Consider the following 16,654-nt stretch of genomic DNA (forward strand, 5'->3'; position numbering starts at 1 on the left):
AGTTAAACCTGCACAGGAGGAGGCTGAGACTGGCACCCCTCCTCCTTCAGAAACCATGTCCCTTTGAATGCACAGGCAAGATTTAAAATCCAAACGGAGGAACAGCTTGCATTTTCAAAATGCCTCAAAGAACACTTCTTTTTGCACCAAGAAATGCAAATAAACTTAGCAGACCTGGTTTCCTTCCAGCAGCCACACCACTTGCATGTCTTTCACATTTGCTCTTGGGGGCCACGGGGTTTGGAGGCAGCAGGGGGGACCCGGGGCAGTGGCAGGGGGGACTAGGGCTGGGGGATCCAGCCCTCACCTGCAGTGGGACCCCAGGAGACGCCATTGCAGTGGGGACATGCCAGCAGCGTGCCATGTCCCAGTTCAGACAGGCGCTAATCCCAGCAGGGTGCTCACAAATAAATAATTCAGTTAATTATTTCAGTAAGTAACTACTATTTTCCTAGAAGCATCTTGCTGCCTGCTCACAGGCTTCCAGAGGAGCTGAGCACACAGGCTGTGTGTGCTCACACAACCCATCTCACCCCAACTCGAGTTAAACTAGTGAATAACCTCACCTAACATCAGGGCACAGGTTGAACCAAGGCAGCCCAGCTCACCCCTGCATCAGACACAAGCACCATGTACTGTTTTCTTCATTACATTTGCATACCCCAGAGCTGCCTACACCTGATGGTCGTTATTTGTGCCCACATGTGGGATCCAGCCCACGCTCTACGTGACTTGGAAGCCACCACCGGGCACCTGGTTGTAATTACAGCAGCTTCTCCCTTGGCTTGGGCATTTTCTTGTCTATTGGGTAATATGGCATGTTTATTCTGTGTATTGAGCTCATGGGAAGATGGAAACCAGAGCAGAAGCCATCAGAGTTGGCAGCCCCAGGTGCTGCTCAAGGGCCACATGTGGTGTCAGGGGTCTTCATGGGAAGGCAGGACACTGCAAAGGACACACATGTCCCTCCCAGGAGCTCTCCTCTGTGCTGGCCAGGAAGAGGGGCCACCACAGCGTGCCCTGCAGCAAGAAGCATCATGGCTCTGGACATCCTTGAGCACAGGATCAGCAGAGGTTTGCAGGCAATCACTGGGAAGCACAGCCACATCCTGCAGGGACAGCACAGCCCTGCTTGCTGCCCCGCTCCTGCGGAGCCACCATCGTACACCAAAGAAGCACCAGCGGCCCTGGGGAGAAGCACGACTGCACCACAGGAGAGACAAAGCTCCTCTTGGAGACCCCAAGCACAAATGCCAGAAACCTTGAGATGCACCAGCACCCACAGACGCTCCCGGAGCACTGCTGTGCGTGGCCGTGCTGCTCCATCCCCAAACACCACACTGCCCCTACAGCCCCCACAAGCAGCACAAAGGATGCCTGACCTCCCCAGCAGCAGCCCCCCCTTACCATCCAGATCCTGCTCCCCAAGCCAGGACAGCCCTCTGCACCTTCCACAGCTGGGGCAGGTTTGCAGGGATGAACCAGCCCTACCACCCTCCCCGCATTTATAGCCCACAGATGCCCCACAGCCCCGGCAGCACGAGTCCCACCTGGGGACTGTGGCGTGGGACGGGTGCAGCTGCACACACTGCAGCAGGCAATGGGGACGGATGGGGCGTTATCAGGGAAACACGTGGCTTTCCCTGTTACAGGTTATAAAACATTCCCAGGGCACATCAAGATGAAATGCATAATTGCGAATCAGCCCTGCTGCTCTCCTGCATCTCCAGACCTACGCAAAGGCAGGGAAGCTTTAATTTCTTCCTTTCTGAGCTTTTTTTTTTTCTTCATATTTTGTTCTTTCCCTTCTGTCGTCCTAAATTTGGTAAAAAAGAAAAAGGAGTAAATAAAAATTCTGGAAAGCTCTTGCAACCCTGCTCTTCCTGGCTTATGGAGCGGTCGGGATGGAGGGGGAGGCCCAGGGCACAGGAACCACAACACTTTGGACAGCTAGATTTTCAAAACGAAAATGAGGTTAGAAATGGAAACTTTGGTTAACTGAGGCGGGGATGAAATCTTCATTTTGCACTTGGCAGCAAAGCCAAATCTCCATCCCCCTCATGCTCTGGCACTTCCCCCATTTAGCCTGGTGCCCCAAAGGCATTTCTGCAGCTCTGGCAGCACAGGGGACCTTGCCATCGTCCTCTGAGCAAGCAGATGTGGCTACACCACTGCCCAAATGCTCTTGGGAGCTCACTTAGAAACATTTCCCCGAGGAATCGCCAGCAGCATGCTGGGGAGCAGATAGATGTCAAGTGCTCGCCTGAGTTTTTAAGGCCGTTCTCCCAGCACCTGCTGTCCTGGGGGAAAATATCACCTTCCAGGTTTCTGGATTTTTAGCAATCTGAGATAGACACAAAGAAGGGAAAAAGTCATAAAAGCCCACCCCAGCAGTGCGCAATAGCAGACACACAGGAGACATCAGCACAGCTCAGCATCATCTTTTATAGCTTTATTTCCAGAAGTCTTGTGCAGAAAGATACAGCGTGACACCTGTCCCTGAGCCTCCGCGGGAGTTTTTTGGGGGCATTGCCGAATGATTCCTGACCCCGCGGCGCCTCCTGTGCAGGGATTGCAGTGCACCGAGGTGAGCGGTCGGAGCCCCACCACCCCGGCCAGCCAGCGGTCCCCGGTAGTGCCGCTTCCCGGGCAGCACCGCAGGGTCCCGCCAGCTGAGACCCCCCAGCCTCTGCCTGAGCCTGGCAGCAGCAGCCCCGAAATCCACAGGCTGATACCAATGATTATAAAAGACAAAGGGAGTTTGAGCTTAGATTTCCCTAAGAGCCCACTGCCTGTTACCAGGGAAAGAGCTCCCAAACAGGGTCCACCAAAGCACCTACAATAAAGAGGCAAAGTTTCTTCAGTAGTCCTCGGCTCTTGGTGACACAGCACAAGAGCCTCCGCCGAGGTGTGAGCTGACACCTTCAGAAAATCACCTGCTAATTTTACTTAAATCTTTTTTAATTAGGGGGGTGACGCAGTGATGGCAAAGGTGGTTTCTCCTCTGGTTAGACAAGAGAAACACATGTTGTGTTAGCACGTGATGGGATCCCTGTCCTGCCAGTGAAGGGAACCCACCCAAGCCTGGGAAATGAAACATCACAGTGCAGAACTGCTCGCTGAGCACACTGAATTTCAAGCAATCGCTGCTCGAGCAATGCCCACCCTTCCCACGCCCCAGCCCTTCCCTTGCACACTGACTCGCTTCTTGAGCCGAAACCCCATGACGCTGGATGGGCCCACGCCACAGGACAGCATGAGTGGGACGTGGGCGCTGCGTCCCACGTGCCGCAGGTGACCGGGGAGCAACTTCGACAGAGATCCTGGCAGAGCCACCAGCCCAGCCGCCATCCTGCACCAAGCAGCTTCGGTTGGAAGGACATCGCTCTGCTGGGAGCTCTTGAAAGCAACAGAAACGACCCAAAACGCTGCTGTGGTGGACATAAGCCTGTGCTTGGCTCAGACCAAGAGCCGGGAGATTTCATCCCGGGCACCTTCCCCCTTCCTACCCAAAGCCGCTTTTATTGTCTTGATCTAATGAAGTGCAGACTTCACCTGGACAGATCCATAAGTGGCTCCTCTCGGAGGCAATGAATACAAATACTTGACCTCATGAGCTGCGGGGCAGCAATTAGTTTAAGCAGGGGGTTTGTGTAACACTTCAAAAGTCTTAATCCGAGCGGTCAGCCCTGGCACGGTATTTGCCAGAACCTATTGAGTAGTCTTAATGAGTCTGCAAAGCAAGCTTTCAATACATTTTGGGTCGCTTCAGATGCTTTAAATGGCATAGTCTATATGGTATTGTGCGGCTTTAGAAAGGCCCGGGCTTTAAAAAAGTATGGCTCCCTTTCACAGGGCAGACAGAAACCATCTTTAGAGCCGGGACCCTTAACGTTTTGCATATCAATATGGCTGGGGCTGAATGCAGTCACTCAGCTGAGAAATAGGATCACTATCAGCGTTTCCAGGCTTTCACAGGCACTTGGGAAACTTTAAAGCCCTTCGTGGAGAATAATTTGGTCGAATGTCGTGGCTGGAAACAAAACCTAAACAAGCAGAGCGCAGTCCATCATGCGGAGCTGCCAGCGAGGCTGACAACAGGCTCCAGCCGCTCCGACATCCAACCCGCAGCGGGTCGGCGGATGGGGCACTCGCAGTCCCGGGGGGACCCCGCACTGGGCGCGGGGTGCTGAGCCCCTCCCGGCAATGGCCACATTGCTCGGAGGGCTCTGGGATTTTAATCAGCAGAAAAACAGTCCTGATTTCATCTCTCCTTTTATGATATTCCAGTTTCTTAATACTGGCCATAAAGCCTCCAGACTCTGGCCACACCAGTGGCATCCGTATCTGTCCCCAGTGCCCCTCATACACGCATGGACCAACACCACGATGCCCCGCTCCCGGCGCAGAAACAGGCAACTGTTTGCATTTAACTCCGACATCACGTTAAGCCCGTCCTCGCACATGTCACTTGTCCCAAAAGCAACCAGACGAGACCAGGGGCTGAACAGGGCAACAGTGCTCAACCTCAGCTACAGCCCGGAGCATTGGTACAGAAAATACGTCACCTCCAAGGGGCACGAAGGAGGTGCCAGCGGCCGGGACACAGGAGCGGGGAGAGTTGTGCAGGGCAAAGCACAATATGCTGGTGTAAAACCACCCCGGAGCTGGGATGAAGTGGGTCAGTGCCCGGCATGCAGCCCAGAAGCGGTACCTGCCGTTTCCATCGCCAGCAGCAGCAGCGAGGAGGGGAGGCGATGGCACGCCTGGCAGGGCACGCCTGGCAGGACAGTCAGCTTTGGGATGCGGCAGGATGGAAGAAACCGCAGCCAAAGCATATTTGCAAACAATGCAGGGCCTGAGGGCCCTTGAAAACACATAATTAGCTCACTAAAGAGACAAATACAAGTCACTAGTAAGATATTAGAGGTTAATTAAATGTTTTCCTCATCGTTAATTAAGGGAAAACTAGTTAATTCAGATTAAACTAATTTCTGCAGCCTCCCGTGATGGCCCTCCATGGCTGCAGATTTTAAAATCTATTGAGATTATTGAACTGAAAGGTCAGAGTTTGGGGCTTTTGTTTGCTCTGCTTGGGTGAATTCAGGGGAAAGCAGGGATTTTCATCCTAAGGGTTAGAAATGCCCTGCTTTATCATCTGGGTTACTCAAAGAACATAAGAAGGTATGTGATACACAACTCCCTCTCCCTAACCCCAGACTTGGCATTTATTCAAAACTACTGCCATTAATTGTTTTTCTTAACTAGGAAATTCCTGCAGACTATTTTCTGTCTGCAAAACACACCCCACGCTTGGGGTCTGCTGCTCAGCCGGCCTCACACACCACCCGACAGCAGCCACTGCCTGTGCTCAGCACCGGAATTTGCTTTAGCCAAAGCTCACTGGCCGCACACCCCAGAGGCCAACTGGTTTCCAAAGCTTTTATTGTGGATGGCAGAGCCGTCATCCCCACGCACACACACGCACCCACCCACGCACTCACACGCTCCCACTCGCCACTGAGAATGGTCACAGTTAATATAGATTAGCAAGATTTATATGGAAGAATATTTAATCTGGTCAGGGAGGGGAGAGGGGTCATCTGTGGTTTTATTTCTTAAATATTTCTCTCTACTCCAGAAGGGTCCGTTTCTCACCAGAAAAGGTCCGATATAAATTAGAATGAAGGGAGGAGGTTGCTGGTGGGGCGGCCACGGGCATCCCTGGACCGCAGCAGCCACAAGCATCCCTGGACCGCAGTCCTGGCCCCGCACGCTGCTGGGCAGACCAGGTCCCAGCACGGCGGCATGCCCTATGGATGGCTCAGTCCCACCCGAAGTCCTGCCCTGTCATCTGATAAAACTTCATGTTGAAGGGTCTGTAAAACTCCCGCAGGCGCTGGACCACCTGCATGTCGATTTTAGGGTGTGGCCGCCCCTTGGATTTCCCCAGGCAGCGGGGCTTGCTGCCGCCCTCTGGCTTCTTCAGGCAGGGAAACCCCTTCGTCTCATTAAAATAGAAATGTTTGTCCGTCACCACCCTCTTGAGACCCAGAAAGTCCTGGACACGGCCCATCTCCCCGGCTGGGTCGCTGACAAGCCTTTCCCCACTGACAAAGAGGAATTTGGAGAGGGGGAAGTACTGCAGCCAGTTGTCCAGGTGCTTGGCATAGATCCCGATCCTCACTGCACTCCAGCTTGTGTCGATCAGTCCCGTGCTGATGTTTTTGAAGGCCAGGGCCTGGAAGCTGGGGATGGTGGGGTTTTTGGAGAGCGTCTGTGTGTAGTCCGAGATGGCGCGGGTGACGGGGTTGCGGACCACCACGATCAGCTTCGTGTCCCGAGACATGTTGTAGATGCGCCGGGGAGCCTCTTTGGTGACAAAGTAGCTGGGGGTCTTCTCCATCGTGATCTGCCCCTCCAGTGTCCGCGGCATCAGGCTCCTGGGGAGAGAAAGGGACACAGTCAGAGCTCAAGGCATGGCTGCTCAGACCTGATGCCACGACGGGGACAAGCAGGAGCAAACCTCAAAACCTGGCCAAAAATGCCCAGGGGCTCCCCAACCAAGACTGCCTCTCTCCTTCCACTCCTGCCAGCCAGGGACAGTGCCTTGTCACACCCCACTGGTCACCTCCTCATCTTCAAAAGCCCTCCTAGGAGCCCCTCTGCCTGGGTCTCTCCTTTCATCACCTCATCTCAGCCTCCCCTTTGTCCCCCCGGGGTCTGTCCCTGGGAAGGGACTCCCTGTCACTCTGCCCCGCCAGCAGCACCATCCAGATGGCACTCGCAGGCTGTTGGTCCCCATCAGAGGTCTCCCACGACCCCCTTCCCAGCCCTGGAAATCCCGCCTGCCCCCTCCTCCTCCACCCCAGTGAGTTTCAGTGGTGGCGACCAGCATCTCAACACGCGCGTTTTGGGACAGGGCTGGTTTTCATCCCAGCCTCCAGACGGATTACATGGCCTGGAGGTGCCGACTTGCCACACAGGGTTGCAAAGAGGAAAATCTCATCACAGGGGTGTGCACCCATGGGGGCTAAGCCCAAGCGGCGGCTGGGAATGGAGATGCCCACCAAGGCTCCCACCTCCTCTGCCTCCAGACAGCAAGCAGTTAAGGCCAGAAAAAGACTGTTTCCTTTTTAAAAAAAAAGGCAGAAAACCTCTCAGGGCCCAGCCATTGTGCTGTGTAAAATTCACTGCCCTGATTGTTCCCTCGTGCACTTTAATGAGGCATTAATTGCCGGAGAAATTACCCAGGCATGTCACCCTATGAGGAGAGCCAGGGGCTACAGAATGGGTCCCCCCTGCCACCAGCACAGGTACCTGCCCCAGAGCCCCCCACATCCCCCAGAGCACTTCATGTCCCCTTTCTTCTTGGGGGTGGACACGTTCCCTCTGGCCATCCTGGTGAAGAGGGGACTTGGTTTCCCCAACAGCAGAGCCCCCCGAGCCAAGACTGCAGGGCCAGCCGGGAGGCAGCCCCCGGCTCCCTGCGGGCACAGCCCCCAGTGTGGCTCCCCAACATGCAATGCCACCCCAAGCTGCTGCTGCTCCCCATGGTTTTCCTTGCTGGCAGACAGTGCAGATGTACCAGGGGACCGGCAGCTCTTGCTGCTGCCTCCCAGCCACATCCCACCAGCTCACTCCCATGGCACCCTGCACAGGAGCCCTTGCTGACAGACCCCCAGGTGGATGCAGAGACGGAGCCTGCTCTTCATGGGGCTCATCTGGGATTGAAACAGCTTCATTTCCTTTGTGCTGTGACAAGCCACGGTCCCCATTCCTTCCATCGTGCTCAGGGTGACATGCATGCTCCCCCTCCCCAGCCACCTAAACCAGAGGAGTCTCTTGCTGAAAGCCCTGGGCTGGAAACTCGTTCTGCTCAGAGCACAGCAGTGTTCTGCTCCAGTGCCAGGGGCTCAGCCCTGCTGTCCACCCGACCTGGGCGGCTGCCCTCGCACTGGATCTGTCCCAAGCAGGAGGCTGCTCTCCAACAGGGAGGGGACGCAAAGCTTTCAGAGGTTTGCTTAATACTTTGGGAAGTGCCCAAACCACTTGAATAGTTCTTCTGAAATAAAAACTACATGTCTGTGTGCATGCAGAAATACATGGAATACATATGCAGAATAAGCATGTCCTTTGCTCCCACCTAGGACTTTTCTTAGCAGATGGCAGAGCACTTAACCCAGCAGGCAAGCGCTGGTTTACAATTGGAAACTGAGGCACCAAGCAATGACATGGCTTGTGTAGGAGCTGCTGTGTAGACGCCTATATTCATCCAGCCAACAAACATCCACCGTCCTGGCACAAAATCCCTTGAATGGGTCAGCAAACCCATGGGGATCCAGCTCGAGCTGCTCCACACCCGGAGGCATCCCAGGACGAGCTCCAGGGATCAGGAAGTCTCTTGGAAAAAGTACCGATACCTGAATATTAACTATGACAAGGGATAAAATAAAGCAAAAAAAAATCAAGTCTAACTGAGACATTTCACTTAACTGAAAGGAGAGTTGGGACTGGACAGACTCTTTCCTACAAGGACTTTCCCTTTTGCCTGAACGTGGAAGAATTCTGGTTTCAAAACTCAAGGTTCCCCCTGGGGTCTCCCCTGCATCCCTGGGGCTGCTCCACCCCGTGTCCCTTGGGGCTTGCTGGAAAGGAGAGGAGCTTCCCCGGCCTGCCCCCGCACTCCTCTCCTCCCTCACCCAGGTGGGATAAGGATTTTTTTAACATTGCTTGTCTGAGGCCAAGCCAACCCACCCAAGGGCAGTGAGAGCTCCAAAACCCTGCTTGGGGGATCCCTGCAGCAACACTGGCAGAGCAGGAGGATGAGGATGGAGCTTCCCGCCGGGCTGCAGCTGGGTCCCGCAGCAGGGCCAGCTCTTGTCAGCAGCACTTTGGGGCGGCACGTGGTGTTTCAGGGATCCTCATCACACTGCTCGGAGCGGCGGCACCAGAGGGTTGTGCCTGGCAGGGGAGCGGGGTCCCCACGGCGGGAGGGGACGGGCCACGCAGCAGCCGGGGCTGTGCTGTGGGGAAGCCAGGGCTCTGCCCAGCAGCATCTGTTCCTTATGTAATGGGAAAAGGCTTGAGGTTTGGGGGTTTTTTTCCCCTGGACGCAGAAAAGAACACTTTATTAAAAGCATTTGCTAGCAGTGCTGGGCCCCAAACAACTCCCTCCCCCAAACAAGAGGCAAAAGCCACTTGTGGCTCCCCCCCCCCCCCCTTTTTTTTTTTTGACAGTGCCAGTGTTTTCAGAGCCACTTCTCATCCCCAGCGTCACCACTTGACAGCCCAGCCTCTCCATTTGGCACCAGCAGTGCCCAGGCAGGTGGGATGCCCATCGGGGGTACACGGGGGTACATGCATCCTGGGGGGAGTGATGGGTGCTTTCCCCAACCTTTTCAGCACCTTTCCCCCCTGCCCCAAATAACCACACTCACCAGAGGGGCTGACTGTTGGTGTTCCTGCTGGGAAGCGCCCTCCCAAACCAGGATCAGGCCCTTGCACCCCACGCCCCATCCCCTCCCTGCCGTGCTTGCCTGGAGCAAAGCAAAAACCAACTGCACATCTCCAAACGCCGCTGTTCGCACACCTCCAACCTGCTGCTTGGGCCTCACCTCCGCCCGAGCCAAGCCAGCAAAGTATGTTTAATTCTAATTATGTTCAGAAACCTGCCATAGGGTTTGCCAGGCTGCTTCACGCAGCTTCTCCAAGCGACTTGTTGATGCATTTCTGCCACTCTGCAGCACTTCCCTGGATGCCACCGGGATTTCTGCACAGCAAAACGGCTCCTTCCTTGCACTGCTCACACACCCAAAACCCTCTCTCAGCAAACATGGGCTTAAAACCTAAAACTGTCACTCTCCTCAATGGGCAATAAAATGTTTATTATCAAACAGCAAACACTTGGGATGATGTGATCCAAGAGCCTGGAGAGTCAATTTTCTCAGCCTGTGCTCCACAAACCAGCACCAATTGTACCCGAGCTCAGGAATTCATGGTTGTGCTCAGCTTTCGTAAAACACGATGGTTTGGGTTTGCTGCAGTTGCCACCACGGTGTTCCCAAGAACATAAACCAGAGAGGAAACCCGTGAGCTGCCCCTGCAACAGCGGTGCTCTCCAAGAGCCCTGACACAGCAACCATGAAAAACGACGTGAGTCTGGATGACCCAGCAAAGGTTTTGCCGAAATATTTCAACAAAAGCCATTTTACCCCCCCCCCCCCTTCGTTTTTGCAGAGGGACAGCAAGGGCCAGGCTGAGCCCCACAGTGCTGAGGCTGTCCCTAAGGGGTCTGTGGGGCAGGGGGACCCTCAGGACCCCACTCACCACAGGCAGCCCAGGAGACCCGCACCCAGCAGTACCATTACCTTCCCCACACTCATCCTGCTGACCAAGGGCTTCTCAGCACACAGGAGCAGCACCAGCTTTAATTAAAGCCAACCACACCATCCTAGGCTTAATTGAAATAGAATTTTTAATAAAAGCCCATGTTGGGGCAGGGATTCCCAACTCTGTTTGCACAGGTACCACTGAAGCAGTGTCGACCGGCTCCCAGTCCTATGATCTGTGGTGGGGAGCACAGACCTTCCCCCTCACCAGCACAGCCACATACTTGGTCCCCTCACTGGGAACAGCAATGGGGCAGCGATGTCCCATGCAAAAAAGCCCCCAAGGCTGCTCCATCAGAGCCATAAGCTCTCCAAGCTAGCACTTAGGCAGACCCTCGAACAGGCTCCAACACATCTACAGCTTTGTTTCCAACAGGAACAAAAGGTACACGACCCTCCGTAGGCTGGATGCCGCTGACTTGGTTTTAAACCCTCGATCCCGCACTCAGTTAATGCGGAGCCACCAGCTGCTGGGGTCAGGGTGGCGGCAGAGAAGCCAGGTCCCAACGTCATCCCAGGACCACGTCGGGAACGGCAGCCTCCGAGCAGTTAATTGTGCAACACCTCCTCTTCCTCAGCAGCTCAATCACTCCCAATTACTTGCAAGATAATTACGCTATTTCACATTTTCATTAACTCCCTAATACTTCCCCTAAATTACCCCAGTTAATTATTGATAACCCCTGTCTCCCTCCAGATCTGGCTTAAACTGGCAAAGAGCAGACCAGGCTTCTGTTATGCTCCACTTCAGCGCAAGCATTGGAAACTTTAATTAAATTTACAGTTAATTCTTATTGACCTTAAGAAAACGCCTTAGGAATGCTAAGTGTCGCCTACAGGTACATGACAGTGCAATGGGGGAGCACCCCAGCAGCCTTGGAGGGAATCTGTATTTCAAGAGGAGGCCGTGTGCCCAGGAGGAGGAATAAAACACTTATTTTTCTATTAAGCTGATAAATTTCAATTTTTAATAATTAGTACAACAACTGGCATTTGAGAGGCATCAGAGATGGGATTTCCTACGTAGAGATATCAACGCATGAAACTGTTAACGTTTAAAGAAAATAGCAAAGTCATGGAGAGGGATAGAAAATGCCACCATCTACTTCAGAGCCTCCCGGAAGCCGTTTCGCTCATCATTTCACCAAGTTTTCCTTTCCACCCACCCCAGTGACCCATCCCCATCCTCCTCTCACCCTCCAAGCTGTGGTACCCATTCGCTTGGAGGCTGTGTAGTCACCGCCGTACCACCTTGTACTCCGCACAGGCAGCCAGCCGCAACCCAGGGCTACGGTTACCAGTCACTGAAAGTCCGAGCCAACAAGCTCCAGTCTGTAACATCCCCTAATTGCTCTCAGCTGAGATGCATTTCCAAGGGCTGCTAGACCTTTCCTGGAGGTTCCCTCTGTTATAGTCAATGGGAAATTGCACATTACGTCTGTGCTCCCAGGGGCCCTCGTTTAGATTAATTACCTCCTCTCTTGAGGTAGCAAGGTGCAATAATTTACAACCCTGATAAAAATGCAGAAAGCTGATAAAAATGCAGAAAGCTGCATTAAATACAGATTAACAGCCATAGCAGGCAGGTAATCAAAGCAGACTTCAAAAACCTGGACTGACATAACTTTCCAGGGTTAATTGGTTCATGATTCCTCAACTCCGGGATGATTTTGTGGCAGACGATGAAGAACTCCTCCCAGTACCGAGCTGAGAGCATAAAATAATGGATGCGCCCGTCAGAGGACCGCCTGGCTGATAAATAAGTCTCCAAACCAAGAACATCCCACGTGCAGGATCTGGGGGAGGAATGTGTGTGTGAGCCGGGCTGGAGGCCACGCCAGCGCCTTGCAGCACGTCCAGCTGCTGAGCAGTGCCTGCAGCGGGCACGTCCAGCCGGGGCTGCACGGGGAGCAGCAGCCATCTCCCCCAGGGCCTTTACAGAAACACGGCAGCGCTCACAGCCTGAGAGCATCCCTGTGTTAGCACCCACACCATCCGCTCACCCGGCAGCTTCACGTGTGGGACAGGCTCTGCCCATAATTCATCCCACCTGAAAACACCAGGCAGCATCTTTAGCATGGATGCAGGTCCAACCTGTGCTGGGAGCGTGAAGTGAGGCCCCGAAACCCCAGATAAACTGCAGATGTGGGTGATGGGTGCCATCTGGATCAGGGCTTGCAGGTTCTATGTTATCACCAAAAGTGGAAGAGAAAAGGGGGGAAAAAAACCCCTCTCCATTATTATTAAAAAAAACAAGCACTGACAAAAAAAGCTCCCAACAAAAGCCAAAAGCGAGTGAAAGGCAAGGGGATTTCTGCCAGAGGGGATATGGTTGAGAGCTTTCTGCAGGACCAAAGAAAGTGACTCTTTCAAGGCAATAAGATGGGCGATGGGATAACATGGGGGACAAAACCGGCCGGGACAGCTCAGCTTAGCACCGGTGACAGCTCCGCTCACCCGCCCCAGCCCGGCCTCCTCTGGGCAGGGGGCACCCAGTGGTGTCCGGCTGCGGTTCCAGGGGACCTCCTCTCTGAAAGGCGGGGTGACAGGCTGCCCGGGACCAGGCTCAATGGGGGACAGAACCTTTTTTGTGTAAATGTAAAACAGTTTGGAACCAGGAGAGGGGGACAAGGCTTGGGGACAGATTTATCCTCTCCCAGCAGACACCCGGTACCACCCGGATCTGCATATGAATCGCCCCAACAGGCTTATCTCACCCGGCGGGACAAGGCTGCCTTTGTGGCCGCACAGCAGCTATGAAGTTGTTAAACTGGAACCAGTTATGTAGACTCTTAAGATACCAGCCTTGTCCTTCAAGGCAGCTAAAATAGCAGCACCTTTGCTAGGAAGCAAGGCATGAGAAAGCAGCGAGGGGGATAGAATGTCAGGGGGGAGAGATCCAGCCTCGTGTCCCTGCTCCTGGCTCTGCCGAGGAGACCCTGGCTGCCAGGGGGGCATGCCAGACCCCCCATTCCCCAAAGCAGGGTGGGGGGCACGCATGGGCAGCCATGCTGACCCCCCCACCCCAGTCCCCTCCATCACCTCTTCTTCCCGGAGGAAGCACCAGAGCATCTGTTGAACCTCAGTGCGAGGCACGGAAGGCTGAACTAACCAGCAAGCCACCCGGGAGCAAATTAGGCCATGGTCCTTTTTATTCCTAATTACTGTGATCTTCCCCCTCTCCTTCCCTGCTGCCCCTTCAGAGGAGGCAGCGGGTCCTGCCAGCACCTCCCCAAGCAGGCAGAGCCCCCCAGGCGCTTTCCATCCCAGGCCTGCCTCCGTTATTTTTGATTCTTTCACCAATTCAAAAATGTGCAAATGAGGCCATGGCTTCCCAATCAGGCCTGGCCAGGAGCTAATTGGCTTTAAGCAGGGAAACCTGAATATGCTAATGATGGCAGTAACAAGCCTGTGATGCGCCTGGAAGGGGAGCCAAGCCCTCGGCTCAACGATCAGCTGACTCTGAGACACGTCAATTAACAACAAGGAAGATAATTTATTAATGTTCCTTTGCACCCTCCTGCCCTTTGCTCCTAATTACAGTTTGATACATGAAACATCGCAGAGGTTTGCCGGGTCCGGCTGCAGCCCTGCTCCCAGCTGGAGCATCCCTGCACAGCCCCAAGCATCCCCTCCTGTCCCCAAGCAGCCTCTTGCCAGGGCAATAGCCCAGGACCACAACTGGAGGGTGTCCAGCCAATGCAAAGGAACCCAGAGCTCTCCCATCACCAGACCAAAACGGACAGGGTCCCTGGACTGGGATTCAGCCAGGCCAGGCTGCAGAAGAGGCTCAGAGGAGAAGGGAAATGCGATGGGCTGGGTGGTGCCGCCAGGCAGGGCTGCTCCCCATGGGGTCCGAGCCCCTGCAGACCGTTCCCAAGGGGCTCCCTCGCTGGCTGCAGAGCCCAGCTGCTTCGTCCTGTGAAGGCCATGGGCTGCAAAGCAGGAGGAGGCAGCAATGGAGTCTGTTAGGAGGCTCTGGGAAGGGCTAGGAGCTGGGGAGTTTTGCGTTTGGCTTTCCGACCTATTTAGCATGAAGATCGAGGGAATGTGGAGCATGGAAAGGGAAGAAGCTCATTAGCATTTCTAATGGAGTGGCTGCTTTCACAAGTCACCCGACACCCAGTTATTAACCGCGATAAGAACCAGGGCCATTTGGGAAACCATGGCTGCTTTGTCCATCTATCCAAACCTCTGTGCACCCCAAGTCCTGAGCCCTGGCAGGAAGGCGAGAAAAAGGCCATTCCTCCCCCCCAACACTGCGGGGCAGCTGCAGCCCCCTGCACCCACTCCCGCGCAGACCCGCACCCACTCTCCTCCGCTGCCTGGCATTTGCATCGCGATCGTGCTCATGTTAATGGCTGGGGGTTGCAATTATGGGCAGCTCAAGGCCCTGAAGGTTTTTTCTTTGCATGGTTATTCCAGCAGGGTCGTTAGGGCCAAAGGGCTCCCAATGAATGCACATAACGGCATATGATTATGAAGAGCAGAAATCAGAGCTAATAAGGGCACAGCTCCTTCCCTGCTCAGGAGCGACAGTGCTGGAGGAAGAGGCTGCTTGGCCTCTGTTTTCATCCATGGGATTTGGAGACAGTCCCTCCTCACCCTTCTCCGCTGTGGAGCTATGCTGCATGGGGTCACCCCAAAAATGCAGAGCCACTGAACTCCTCATTGACGTCTGCCAGGGACCCATCACAGCCGGCACTGCTCAGGTCCCCCCATGCTCTTGCTGAAGGCGGTGCCCCTTGGCCAAGGCACAGAGCCACGGCCACCCTGTGACTCCTGCTCGCCACTGGAGTCATCGCCCACAGCTGCAGCAGTGAGCATCGGGCACCCCACGGTCCATGAGGACATTTGCTACCTCCAGAGCTCACCCAGAGACAGAATGACAGCAGGACAGTGCCGCCTGCAGTGCTTAACTACAGGAGGGGGTCCTGAAGCAAAACCAACCTCGTGTTCCCAGGAGCAATACTTCGCTCGCCACAAGCAAAGATATATTTCGAACAACCATTAGTGAAAAAGCAGCTGAACCACTGCTTGGGCTAAAACAGGTGAGAAACAGAATAGCTACGTGAATCCCCAAAAACCCTACTGAAAGGGTGGGCTGACGCGTGCCCAGCCTTGGTGGGATGCTGGATTGGGGCCAGTGTAAGGCAAGGGCAGGGCTGCAGCGGGCACGCACAGCCCTCTCCATCCCTCTGGAATGAAGCACGTCTGCACGGCAGCAATTAGAAATCCTCTTCTTGCTGCTCACTCCCCGGTGTCCCTTTGATTCCTGATTCCCGGCGGCCCCAGGGGCGCGGGGACAGCCTGTGGCAGGTGTCTTGCCTGTGACCTGGGTCAATCGAGGGCTCTGATCTCCAAATGACCCTTCCCAGCAGTGAATATGTACCCACGCTCAAACAGCTTGCAGATGAAGGAGCAACAGACTGGAGATGATTTATTCAGGAATTAAAGGTTCAGTACCCCTTTTAAAGGCTGTGCCTCGGCACTGTCAGCCTTCATTGCACACAATTAAAGGGGTTAGCTGCCCCGGCCCGCCACCGCCCTCCTCCCTTCCAGGGGAATGAAATCAAACAAAACCAACCCCCCCACACGCCCCCACCAAGCCCCGGTCTGGTCCCTCCAGCGTATGGTTGGGGGCACTGCAGAAGGACTTGCAAACTTGGCGCATGAGTGGCCCTGAGCTCCAGCCCGGGAAGCTGCTCCAGCTCCGTTCTCTGCCAGGGACCAGCTCAGCTCTGCCTGGGATGGGGGGATGCAGATGCTCAGGTTTTGTTCCCGCTCGCAGGAGGGGATGCTCAGGGTTGGGGTCTCTGCTCAGCTCATGGCGGAGGTAGCCTCGGTGCCATCCGTGCAAAGCCTGTTCCTGCAGCTGGGGCTTGGTGAGATGCTCCTGGAGCCCTGGACCGCAGAGAGAGGCAGGGGCTCCCTGGGAGCAAGGCATGGGGCTGCCTGGGAACAAACCTCCTCTCATCTTTATGCCTCTGGAGCAAGCCCCTGCGGCACGACCCGACCTCCCTCTACCAGCTCAGCACCTTCAGGCTCCGAGCAGGCAAGGGGTCCTATGTAAGCTCACACCAGTATAATTCAAACACAGCCTCGAATTTCCCTCTCACACCTGAGAGGGGAGATAAGGATAAAAACTGGCATCATTGGGATTATTCTTTTCCCTTCTAAATTGTGAGAACTGATGTGGTGGTTTGGCTGCGGGGGGGAGAGCATTGCTCACAGGCACGAGCAGCAGGAATTCAATGAAAAGC

At 54.7% G+C, this 16,654-nt stretch overlaps 1 protein-coding gene across 1 annotated transcript in view; it reads right to left on the reverse strand.

Annotated features, from left to right (window-relative positions):
• Positions 1–5,824: 5,824 nt before the first annotated feature.
• The window catches only part of HS3ST6 (heparan sulfate-glucosamine 3-sulfotransferase 6), a gene marked incomplete at both ends in the record, with an annotated part of 40,737 nt that continues 29,907 nt past the window's right edge, over positions 5,825–16,654 (reverse strand). Inside the window, one exon of the mRNA XM_082314458.1 lies at positions 5,825–6,443. Coding sequence (XP_082170584.1) covers positions 5,825–6,443 — 619 coding nt within the window. The remainder of the gene's footprint in view (positions 6,444–16,654) is intronic.

Source organism: Platalea leucorodia (genome assembly GCF_965183815.1).
Source record: "Platalea leucorodia genome assembly, chromosome: 5".
NCBI lineage: Eukaryota > Metazoa > Chordata > Aves > Pelecaniformes > Threskiornithidae > Platalea > Platalea leucorodia.